The following is a 12,942-nucleotide window of genomic DNA, read 5'->3' as shown; positions in this document are numbered from 1 at the left end:
ATGTTGAGTATTTGGTCAAATTGGTAATTGAAACTACCCGTTGAGTCCGATCAACTCGTCGATTGTTTCGATGATAAGGCATAGCCTTCCACCTCTGTGCCTTGCAAACACGTGAGGGTATACCGGTATTTTAGGATAACTAGCTAACCTTGAACTAGATCCCGAATGGGCTAGGTCGAAGGATCGAGATGGTGGGTTCCCTTTTTGGGTGATTCTGAGGTGTCTGTCATTCACGATGAAAAAGGTCTTTGGACCGTCATCCGTGATGGAGGGTTGGATTGCGTACAATCCCCTCTTGATATGTTATATTGGAGACTAGAGGGTTGTGGGCCGTATGGCGCCCCTCGCAAACTAATAATAAATTGATTTACGTGTACTTTGGGTTTAGAACCCTTATGTACACATTGTGGAGTTTTCCTTGAGGGTTGTGACCCTATGTTTGTTATGTGAAACTATGTAACATATACGAAGTAATAAGGTTGGAAAACCGGGTCGAGCCGGCCCTGATTAAGGCCTAGTGGAGTTTTCTTCGTGATGTGCTCGTCACTATTATTTGATAATGAAAATGAGATATAAGGGAGGCGCTAAAAGACTCGTGTGTGTGAGTTATCCTTATGTGCTATGTGTATCTTATTCAAATTAACTTCTTCAAATGATTTTGTGGCATTATACAGTATTAATTTATCTTCGATTAATTGCGCTTACTCAACCGTTGTGTTGACCCTCTTCTTACAACCTTTTCGTAGGTGATCATGTTTCCGTTATACCTAAATGATGCATCCACGTCATATGATCCACCGGGAGGAACTATAACTACTTTATCTTCTAAAATATTTTTGAAATCCATTATTAATGTTTAAGAACTATTTCCAACTTGTGTTTTTGACTCGAACTTTATTTATTTAAATGATAAGCCAGAGTGTGCTTTAATTCTAAATCTCTAAATAGTTGTTTTGTAATTGTTATTTTAGCCTTAGCGCCACAACGTAGGGCTAGTTGGTTGATGAATGAGCCTTACGGTGTGGCGTGGCGGTGACGCTTTGGTTTGAGCCGGCCGGGGTGTTACACCCGGACCCGGACCCAGACCCGCCTAAACAATTATCTATTTTTTTTCAAACAATTAAAAAAAAATAACAACAAATAATGAGCAACAACAACAGTAATAATTCAATCCAAAAAAAAAATAAAACTAAATATTGCATATTATGATTTATAATAACCAAACATGTAATCTTTTATGCATTCATCGTAAAAAATCTAAACACATTAACACAAGTCATCAATCACAACGTAAAATAACAACAATCTTCATTGTTCATCGCCATCTTCTTCTTCATCGTCAAATGCTTTTGAGCATCCGGAAGTCAAATTGCCACCTAAAATAATAAATCAACAAATAATATAAGTCTTACAATATAATAAAATATAAATATATTAATGAAAAATATATTAAAATTAACTTACAATTTGCTTCATTCCATAACCAATTTCGAGCACTTACTAATGCTTCCAAAGCATAAGGATTAAGTCTACTACGATGAGGGTTAATAATTCTTCCACTATTACTGAACGTAGATTCGGAAGCAACCGTAGAAACCGGAATAGCCAAAATATCCTTTGTCATATTTTGTAAGTAAGGGTACTTGACTCCATTCGTCTTCCACCAACCTAATATATCAAAATTTTGTGTCCTCGGTAAAACACTTTCTTCCAAATAAATATCCAACTCCGACATTATAGAAATCCTAAAAGAATCATTCATACTTGCCACAAATTGATCATACTTCTTCAATGGATCTAGATCAAATGCATTAGCAGAAACAACATTGCGAGTCATCGCACCCCCCAAATCCAGCATTCCAACATCAACCACCGAGCTCATATCCGTAGAAGACATGGCTCTAGATTGATAATCAATCAACAAATCATAACAATTTTGACGAACTTGATTAACTTTGATCTCAGCTTCATCACCATATATCAGATTAAAATAAAATTCAACTTGTACCTATGATCCAATACATCAACAACCCCCAACATGATATGACAATCACTTCAATATTTTTCATACTCTGCAAGCATTTTTTCGTCATTTCTTGAACCAACACATTTGAATTGTTCACTCATTCATCTAATTTTGATTTTATCTCACATATATGAACAAAATAAAAATTTGATGTAGGATAAAGAGTTCCAGAAAACAACTGTCACCTGATAGAAAATCTTCAACTTTCCACATATTTCAATTGCAATTTTTCAATCCTCATTACTTGGCTCATTACTGTAATTTCTCTTTCAGCATTTAAGTCGTGGGAACACATCTTTATAAATAATAGCCGTTTCTAACATCAAATAAGTTGAGTTCCAACGAGTTTTGCAATCCAGAACTAACCTTCTAGAACAATTAATATGCAATTGACGAGCAGCTTCTTCAAATTTCTCAATTCTAGAAGGTGAAGCAGTCCAATAAATCACACTATCACGCACTTTTTCAATTGCACCACTAATTATTTTCAACCCATCTCTAAAAATCAAATTTAAAATATGCAGAGCAATGCATATGAAGTACATTTTCATCCATCAACATATCTTTTGATGATAGTTTCCCCAAAATTTGTTGAATCATCGAATCATTGGTAATACAATTATCAACCGTAATAGTTGATACTTTCCTATCAATATTCCAGTCCATCAAAGACAAAATGAGGACATTTGATAGGACTTCGACGGTATGAGGAGACGGTACATAAACAAACTTATGAAATAAAAGAATTGTTCGTAAGTTTCAATTATCTATACAACAAAAATACAAAAATACCAAAATAAAAAATTATTTTTAAGTAAATATACCTCAAAATAACATTCTTCAAAGTCCAAGAGTCATTAATATAATGTCCAATAATTGACATAAATCCTTTCTTATTATTGTTTGATGTCCACATGTCCGTTGTGATAGCAATTCGACTATTAAGCTTGTCCAATATCTCATAACACTTGTTTTTTTCAACCTCATAAATCTTAAAAATGTCACATTTCAAAGTGTTTCTTGTAATCATGTTAAAACATGGCTGAAGATTACCAACAAATCTTCGAAAACCAATATGATTGACCATTGTCAATGGATAATCATGCAAAATCACCATTATTGCAAGATCGTACCTTAAATCTTCTTGATTAAACACACGGGTTTCAAGTGTTTGACCTCCACCAAGTTTTTTGCTTCCCATCATCATAACACTTTGTCGAATGTCTATTTTCCTTAGTCTTTTTTTTACATACTTTTTCAAAATGCTTCTTCAAATTTGTCGTTTTATAACCACTTGGTGCTTTGAGACGGGTTTTGCAGTAGTTGCATTCTGCATATATCATATCATCAATCTTTTTTCTTTCAAAATGATCCTACCATTCTGATGTCTTTTTTCATTTACAATCGGTGGAGTCATTAGTTTCCAAACTATCATTGTTAGTATTTTCTTCCGGAGTTTCTTGTGTATTCATATTTTCCTAAATACTGCTAACCGATGGAATAGAATTGTCAGCTCCTTCCGAATCCATCTACAAAATAACAAAATAATGCACTTGAGAACTATGAATTATCAATTAAGTTAAAAAAATAAATAAATAAATAAAAAATTGCATAGCAGCGGACAAGACATCAGGAAACACTGCATTTGAATTAATTTCTAATTTTTATACCAAATAAATTAATAACATTACGAACTATCAAAATATCAATTTTATTTTTATTAAATGTACTATTGTAAACGGACAGTAACAACAAGTAGAGCAACGAAAGAAAATTTTCACAATAATAATGATAATAACAATAATAACAATAATAATAAATAAATAAATAAATAAAACACCATCATCTTAATTCCGTTTTGAATCAACCGACAAATAAAAAAAATTCAATCACCACCCTGGATTTCGAATTCAACCTGAACAAAAATTTCTTCTTAACAATCGTTGCTGCAATTTAGAACTAAAACTAAACAAAAAAAAGTTATTTTTTCATTCATTTACTTTTAATTTTTTTGTTTAAAAAATCCAACAAATAATAGAAAAAAAAAATCTCACACACCAACATTAATAAGTAAAATTACACAATACCCTTATAAAAAAAACAACAGTGCTTAATGATGGAAAATTGAGTTGGAGAATGGATTAGATGAAGAAGAAGAAATAAATCGACCAAGAACTTGCCGTGATGGTGTCCTGCCTACATGGGGAGGGGCTGTGTGCGAATAAAAGAGGGGAGGGGGCTGCGTGAGAATAAATAAAGAGGGGGTGCTGCTAGGTTTTGTGAGGAAAAACACAATATAATTCAATTTTTTTTTAATTAAATGGCGGGTCGGGTCCGGGTCGGGTCCGGGTCGGGTCCATGCTCGGACCCTGGACCAGACCCGACCCTTAAAAAAAAATTTTGATTCGGACCCAAACCTGACCCTAGACCTGAATATTTGGACCCGACCCCAAATAAATGGGTCGGGTCCGAGTCGGGTCTCGGGTCTACTCGGATCCATTGTCATCCATATTTAACACAAGAATAGACCACCATCGACGGAGTACTTGGTCAGATGGCATGGACTACCCGAGTCCGAGATGAGTTGGGAGCAGGCGAAAGACTTATGGCAGTTTGAGGAGCTTGTCCGAGAATTGGAGGCATTGAGGGCAATGCCTAGTTCGAATGGGAGAGATGTCCCGGACCGAAACATTGACCGAGGAATGTCGAGGAGCGCTGCGGCGCGCAAACACAAAGAGGCTAACGGAAACCCTTCGGGACATTCCGGAACCTCCCATAATGTTCCAGAATGTTCCAAAATTTCCAAGAATATTCCAAAATATTCTAGAATTACTGAGATCGCCCTCCGAGTTAGCGTCTATCCATTAGAGATAGTTTATCCGTATTTTTTTATATAGCTACCTTTATCCGTATTTGTATGGATAGAATTTATCCGAGTGTTTATACACTTTAGCTTGTATTAGGCCCGGTTTGTTAGAATATCTATATATATATATATATATATATATAGGGGAGGACCCTTTACTTTGTCGGGTACATCCCTTAATGTTCTTACTTTCTAGCGTGCTTTGAAATTGCGAGTAAAATTGTAGGAACGAGTTCTCAAGAGTGTCAAGAAATTCCTAGACCGAACCTCGAACTCAACCCGAATCGCCCCATGCTTCCCCTGCCACGCTGTCACCAAAATCTCCAGCCTTCTATTCATAGGGAATAAATAACTCTAATTTTTTCATCGAATAACGTCACATGTCAAAGCAAATATTTTATAACATTTACTTTTATTTGGGATATTATTTTGTTTCTTGAGGAAATTGATTACATTGCTTCATTTCTCCATAAAATTTATATGTTGATTCATTTTCGATTGAATCTTTATTAATGAAACTTCAGATTGATATATTTTATGGCGTGACGTCATTTATACGCAAAATATTTACACAATATCTCCTATTTTAAACAAATTTTGTATTAATAATTAATATTTATTGTATAAAAAGTGATGTGTATGCATAATTAAATATTATGAACTTATTTGATTGAGATGTTATTTTCTCCTAAAATATAATGTAAGCATTTATTATTGATTGCCAAATTAGTTCCATTTCCAATCCATTCCATGTGTTGATCAAATAAAATATACAGAGTACTCACACATCCCATCAAGAAACTTTTAATTGAATGAATACAAAGACTACTCACCTCATACATTATTAGCAGAGCCATCGTTGTTGATCTGCACCCTCACTCTTAGTGTCAAATAGATTAAAATCATTGTTCCCAAACTGGACCTGAGAAATCATACAGCCCTTTTACTTTAGTTTATAATAGTAATAAACTAGAGATCAATATATGTAATTCACTGTTTAAAAATAAAAAAATAAAAAATAAAAAATAAAAATACATATATACATGAAGAACCATTTCCCAGAAACTAACAAAGCCAATTTCTGATTTTAATTAGCAAAAGACGCTGCTGCTTTGCTGCATTCAAACCCCCCTACCTAAATGATAAAATCCTATCTGAATATTGAGAAGAAAAAAATAAAATGAATTTTTCTGAATTGAACTTACAAGATTGAGAAGAGGAGAAGCACTCTTCTCGAATTGAACGAGGGGTATCGTTTGTATTTCCGCATTCTGTGGGTAGGCGTTTCATAAACTCTCTCGGCCGCAAACTTATCTGATACACATTCAAAGCATGTCTCTTAAACCATGTATCGAACAATATAATATATATATGTGATGAAAGAAATAGTCCATGGGGATGTATCCCAACAATTTTATTATTGTGGCCTCAAACAATGAAAACAAGCTAAATGAATGAATGAATGACACCTTAAATCATAATGAAATCATGCAAATACAACCCTATCAATTTTGGTTTTGTTTATAGTACCAAGAATATCCTCACTTGTTTCAATCCTTACCCTACTCTAAAACTAAACACACCAGTTCAGATCAGCCGCACCTTTAGAGTAATCTATCATATCTTTATCAAGCCTCCCCAATATCCGTTAGTACAAAGATAATCACGAGGCCCAACCCAGATTTGAAGTCCTCAAGTTGTTCTTATTATTGTATTTTATACTTTTCAGTTAGGCAAACCTAAGATTCAACTATTTGGCATGGGGGTGGGTTGAGTAGCACCAAACCTATCGCCATCATTAATTAAGCATCACAGTACAAGAAGCATATGATTAAAGTTATCTTGTCATTGTGCAAGCTTATTCTATTTCTTTTCATATTCTATTATCAAGCTAATCATCCGGATCGGAGGTGTACATAGGCAAAATATGTGGTTTGTGCAGGATCTTTTTTTATAGAGGTATACAATGTAAAATAATTATACACAAATCTTCAAACTGATTTGACAGCATGACGATGTAAACTAAATAACAAGAAAAAAAGGTCCCAAGCACTGCAACATGCTATTTCACTAAGAAAGCCAAGCGAAAAAAGGTTCTGGCTTTTTAGTTACCTCTCAAAGTGAACTTGGGCAAGTCCCAACCAAAGCTCATCAATAGCTGAACAAATTTCCCTCCGATTTGTAAGCAAGCCTCTCTCTGACAAGCAGGATTCAGTGTCATATTAACAAAAGTTCATCTCTGATAGGAAAGGATTAATCATAAAATAATAGCAATGTAGACACATACATCTAAGTAATCATCGGATTTCCAATTTGCTGCCGATTCTTCAATAACGGTAGAATCTTTCTCTCCCTTCTCAATATCAATATCTGGGCTGCACAGCACATAAGAATCTGCTTTGACGACCTTTTCGTTGGTATTGTTTTGTGACTTAAGTTCAGTGTTTGAGCATGTGCTGCTTTTCATCGTGTTAAGGACATCAACATAGCTGGCGTTTGTGATATGCTCAACACCAAGCAAGATTGCAACACCATGGGCATTTGGGCACTGAGAAGAATGAAATAAGCCATACATAATGAGATTAATGAAAATGTGGACTCTGCTAAGAAAATGTGCTCTAAAATTTCGGGTGAATCAAGACTAGGAAACAAAAAGTGTTGCATGAGGGCAGTTGGTATATGAATAAATTCTATCAGCATGAGCTAAAGTAATTAGGGCATAAAACTAAAGAAAATGCACGAGGGCCTTCAGTCCAATTAAATTATACAGAGACTCCATTAAAAAGGTCTTAAATGTAAAACATTATCGAATTTGGCAACATGCCTCTTCTGGTGCAAATGAGGCTTCATGAGAATTCCACAAGGCATAGTCATATTGAGGAGGAAACCAACTATAAACTCCAAATTAAATCATTCTGCCCAAACTATGAATGCAAAAATGTTCCACAAATTAGGGTCCGGGCATGCAAAGCTATTATTAATGTACAGAAAGAAAACAGGTAAGCTCTAGAAACCGATAAACGAGTTCATGATAGGCCTGAACCATCAGAGGTCAAGTCTGAGCACAAGGGCAGAGGCCCAAACCAATATATATGCTAATTATCTTTCATAGAGATGGAATGATTTCAAACATTTAGTCTAGGGATTTCTAACAAATATCCAATGCTAATTAATGTACCGTATCGTGTATTGCAAATAGCTAAATTTCTTAAGCAACAGCTCGCCGAAGTTTTTTCCAGCCAATATGCACATCATACACAAAAACCTTTACAGTTCTGCAAATGGTCATCAATGCGACTAAGTATGAAAATACTTCATCCTGTATGAACCTCAAGTCCTATTGGAAGAGCCATAGAAGAGACAGAGAAAGCAGAGATTCAGCAAAAACTGCTCAAACCTAAAATCGAAAACTGCTCATCCAATGCTCCGGCGTATACAAAAACAAAGTTTACCACCGCTAAAGAAGTGAGTAAAGTTCATACTAGTGGGGTGGATTCCTTTCTTCACAACTAAAACGGACAAAAGAAGAAGATTAATGGTGAAAAGGCTAAACTAAGTAGAAAAATCACTATCGTCAAAATGCTATACCCTCTGCAATCTGCTGCATTCGAAAAAAGCTACGGTAATTTAGGTCAACGGATAATCATCAGCAAATCATTGAAAAAAAAACAAACATACTGAAAACAAGTCACATCAAATCTCCCAAAAAAATCAAGCAGCGTTGAGGCGAATATCATCCAACCACGCGACTCCACTTCCCACCCCAAATCAGCACAAACAAACAAATTAAAGAGCAGAATTGACTCTGGAAACCACAACCACAACCACAACAAATATAATAAACTCAGTATTCACAGAAAAATAAACAAAAGCGAAATGCCGAGGGGAAATCTGAAATCTAACCTCTTGGGCGGAATTGACCGCCATTGCAGAAACTAGGACGCAGAAAATCTCCCTAAATCAGAGGTATGACCCTGGAATCAACACCGGTATACAGTTTATGCATGAATGTATACTCGTGAAGAATAGCAGATGAGGAGTGGGGGGAAGTTGAACAGCTACCAACTGCCTACCAGGAAAGCGTCTGATCACGACATTGATGATGGAGACGAGCTTTTCTGCTGTTTGAATTTATTGACGCATTTGCCCTCCGGTAATGCTGTCAGATGCTAGGTTGACTTTTGAGGGGTAGTTTTGTAATTTAATATCTGAATAAAAAAAGCCCATTATCATGGGTGACTTTCAGGGTGTGTTTGTTTGGGTAGTTTGAATTTTGATTTAAATAGTAAAAATTTTGAATTTAAATAGTTGTATAATGTGATATAAATAGTTGTTGATGTGATATTTTGAATGTAAAATTGATTTTTAATATAATATAAAAAATAAATATTTAATTTAAATTTTTTTTTTTTTTTGAAAAAATGGAATGAATAGTGTATTTGGGGAATAATTACCCAAACAAACACACCCAATTTATGAGGGTTTGGTTTTCATTTTATTTTGATATTTTAATTTAAATTTGATTTATAATACTACCTCCCCGTCTCATTAAAGTACTATAGATATGTTAATATTTGATTATTAATTATTATATCATTACAAATCAAGAGAAAATGACAAAATATTTCTATTAGTCTTTTATAATACAAATACAATAACATTTGTAGAGTAAATTATACAAAATATAAAAATATTTTTAATGTTAATTACGGTAACGCAAAAGATAAATTATACTGATTTTATGGGATGGAGGTATTAATATTTTTTGTGACTAGCTTTTCACCTTTTACAAAAATTATCCATTTCGTTTTAAAATTATAATTTTATTTTGGGATTTTTGTCGGTTTTAAAATAATAATTTTATTTTTACTTTTGATAACTAATTTTTTACATGTTTACTTCAATGTCACTGTAATACTAATATTTATTAATTCTTGTGTTCATCTCAAATATTGACGTGGTTTTGAAACGAATGGAGAAATATATTTTTATAAAAAATCGCAACAAACAAACTCTATATGTCTACTCGATTGTAAAAATATGCTCATAATACTGATTTTAATATAGATAGATAAGAATTGGTGTATTTTATTTCTTTCATTTACTTACAAATATACATAATTTTATTATAAGTTGTCCAATTAAAAAATAAATATTTAAAATGTCTTACTTTTTTTTTATTATTATTATTAAATACTCATATTTGATATCATATTTTACAGTAAAAAATAAGAGCAAATTTTTTTTACACTATTTTAAGTATGTGCTAGAATTAAAATATTATTCAGTTTATTTGCATAGCATTTCGTAATGGAACAATTCTCATAAATATTATTTAAAAAATACAAATGTACATATACATTTATATTGTTGATGTATTTTTTCAATAATAAAAAGTAAAATTCGAAAATAAAAAATTATCTTCGAATTTGATATAATTAGTGCATTAAGAATCTTTAAATACAGTAGGATACATAAATAAAATAGGAAAATAAAACTACAAACTGGAAAAATAAAGTGGTGATCCCCAAAAGCAATTCTCTTGAATTTAATGTCGATTGAAGATAATTGAAGATAAAAAATCTGCATCCTTAAATATTCCTTCAAGAAAACGTTTCAGAACCGTCGCCTGGTTGGTTACAGCAATCGCCCACTAATTCCTCTTTTATTGACACGTGTCTTTAACTGTCTCGCCAAACGCTGCCACCAGTTCCAGAACTCAACTGGCCCGACCATTTCATAAACTAACTGGTCGCTAGACCAAACGATTTATTGGTCGTCCCATCAAGCGACTAGCATCTAATCTCTCCAGACAATTCAATGGTAGTCCCAACAAGCGACCAACATCTGATCTCTCCACACGATTCAATGGTCTCCCCAACCAAGCGACTGAACTACTGTACACTTAATTAGGCGACTGATTAACAGACCTTTGCTTGGTCCAAACTCCGTATTGGCCGACTTAACCGATGGCGGACCAACCGACTGCGAACCAAATGACTGCAAACCATCTCATCCGACTGCAGACCTTCCGACCTGCTTATCCGACCGCGGACCTTCCGACCTGCCTATCCGACTATGGACCAACCGACCTGCCTATCCGACCGAGGACCAACCGACCTGCTTATCCGACAGAGGACCAACCGACTGAACCAACCGACCGTGGACCAACCGATCTGCTTACCAACAGACCGGACCAACCGACCTGAGAGCAAATTTTTCTCATTTTCCTCCCGACTTCATGTTTAAGTTCCTTTTAAGATCTTGCTATCCTTATTTTTATTATTATTATTATTATTTTTTGTGTATAACAAATATAATATATATATTATTCACTCATGAAAAAATCGATCATTCAATACAAAATAGTATAATTTTTTATTACTTTTTTATTACTAACAAAGTTGTGTATTTCACACATAAAAAAAACAATTAATCTAAAAACGTTAGAAAACAAATCCATTATTTCTTAAATTCAGTCCAAGAAGTAAATATATATTTTTTGGTTAGAAGAAAATAGTATTATTGATAATAAAAATAATAATAAATGCTCCTATAAGTTTTTCTAAAATAAAAATATTTTTTATAATAATAAAATACTATATATTACTCTCTCCATCCCATTTAATTTATCCACTTTTATTTATCCATTTTTTCTATTTTCGTTCGTTCCATATAATTTGTCATTTTCTTTTGAAATATAATTATACATTTTAATCGCATTTTAAAATTAATAATTTATAATTTTTTATTTTAATTAAATTATTTAGTCATTTTAATATTAATCTATAATTATTTTTGCTAATACATTTCTTAATTATTTACTAATTATATAATACATAAACTCTGAGCCTATGCTAAATAGAAAAAATTAGCTGGGAGGAAAGAAGTATAAATTTGAATGAAATATGTAGTTCTATATACACAAATGGGTAACAAATTAGTGGTGTAAAAGAAAAAACTTTCGGTAAATTATATAACATCCCTTTGTATTTTAGTAAAAATACACAAAATACGATTTATTTTATTTATTGTTTGAAACTTTTTTGTGTTAATGTAAAGTTTGCAAAAACACCATTTTTTGGTCCAAAACTAATATTTGGTTTTAAATAAAGATTTAAATTACGCAAATTTTATATAAATAAAAAATACAAATGATCTTAAATAATTTTTTTTGAATAAAATAAATAAATAAATAACTGATCAATCATTTATTTTTATAAAAATCAGATAACAAATTGTATGACCTCACGGTCACAAATCCAACCCCACACCACCATGTCATCCCTTACTCGACGATAGAGTAGTGTTTGGATTTTTTTTTTTTATGTAAAGTATAAAATATTGTGTCTATAATATAAAAATAAAAATTTTATATAAAATATTGACTTTTATAATAAGATAAAATATATATATTTGGTGTAATGTCGAAAAAAATTGAAGAGCAAACAAAGCCACAATTTTTATTCCTTTTACTTTTATGTTATTCAATAAAACTACATATGAATTATTTATAAAATATCAAATTAAATCAATAAACGAACAAAACATAAAAAAAAAAAAAAAACAATCAAATATTTATTTATATTTTCAATTTTATTTTGTACTAGCTCTCTCTCGATGTCAAAAATACACAATAGCTTTTTAATTGCAAGTCATTAACCAAGAGAGATAAAAAGAGATGATATGTGTATGTGAGAAAAAAAATAGTCGCAGTTTGTTTCTAAAGATTATATTTACTTTTGTGTTATTGTATTTAATATTAAAAATATATTTATATTTATATAATATTTTTTACAAATATCTTTATATCATAGAAGTATTTTTACAATTTTTTTTAATTTATATTATATTTTGATATAATAATTAATATTTAAATATTAATACGTAAAAATTAAATGAGATGTTTAAAATCGTACGAACATGTAAAACGTGCACAGTATAATCGATGACTTCTGACACAAGATGCATTCAAGGTGGTGTGAAACATCAATTACAAGAGCTATTGCTTTTGCTTTAGGAGGGTGAATTTGGTGGTTTGTCCTTGTCA

General features: G+C 32.4%; 1 protein-coding gene across 2 annotated transcripts; it reads right to left on the bottom strand.

Annotated features, from left to right (window-relative positions):
* Nucleotides 1–1,237: 1,237 nt before the first annotated feature.
* On the bottom strand, nt 1,238–8,997 carry LOC127260360 (uncharacterized). 2 transcript variants are annotated; one of them, XM_051288086.1, is made up of 6 exons: nt 8,796–8,997; nt 7,180–7,440; nt 7,005–7,089; nt 6,098–6,206; nt 5,726–5,814; nt 1,238–1,376 (listed from the first exon to the last, which is right to left on the bottom strand). In XM_051288086.1, exons 1-5 carry the CDS (start codon nt 8,817–8,819, stop codon nt 5,727–5,729), a joined length of 567 nt encoding a protein of 188 aa, XP_051144043.1. In that variant the 5' UTR covers nt 8,820–8,997; the 3' UTR covers nt 1,238–1,376; nt 5,726. The 2 variants fall into 2 exon arrangements, with proteins under 2 accessions (XP_051144043.1, XP_051144044.1); XM_051288087.1 differs by lacking the exon at nt 1,238–1,376 and adding an exon at nt 3,412–3,555.
* Nucleotides 8,998–12,942: the final 3,945 nt, after the last annotated feature.

This window comes from Andrographis paniculata, unplaced genomic scaffold (genome assembly GCF_009805555.1).
Source record: "Andrographis paniculata isolate CXL003 unplaced genomic scaffold, ASM980555v1 Contig61END, whole genome shotgun sequence".
Lineage (NCBI taxonomy): Eukaryota > Viridiplantae > Streptophyta > Magnoliopsida > Lamiales > Acanthaceae > Andrographis > Andrographis paniculata.
The sequence above is the reverse complement of the archived record's forward strand: the minus strand, read 5'-3'. Positions and strand labels throughout refer to the sequence as shown.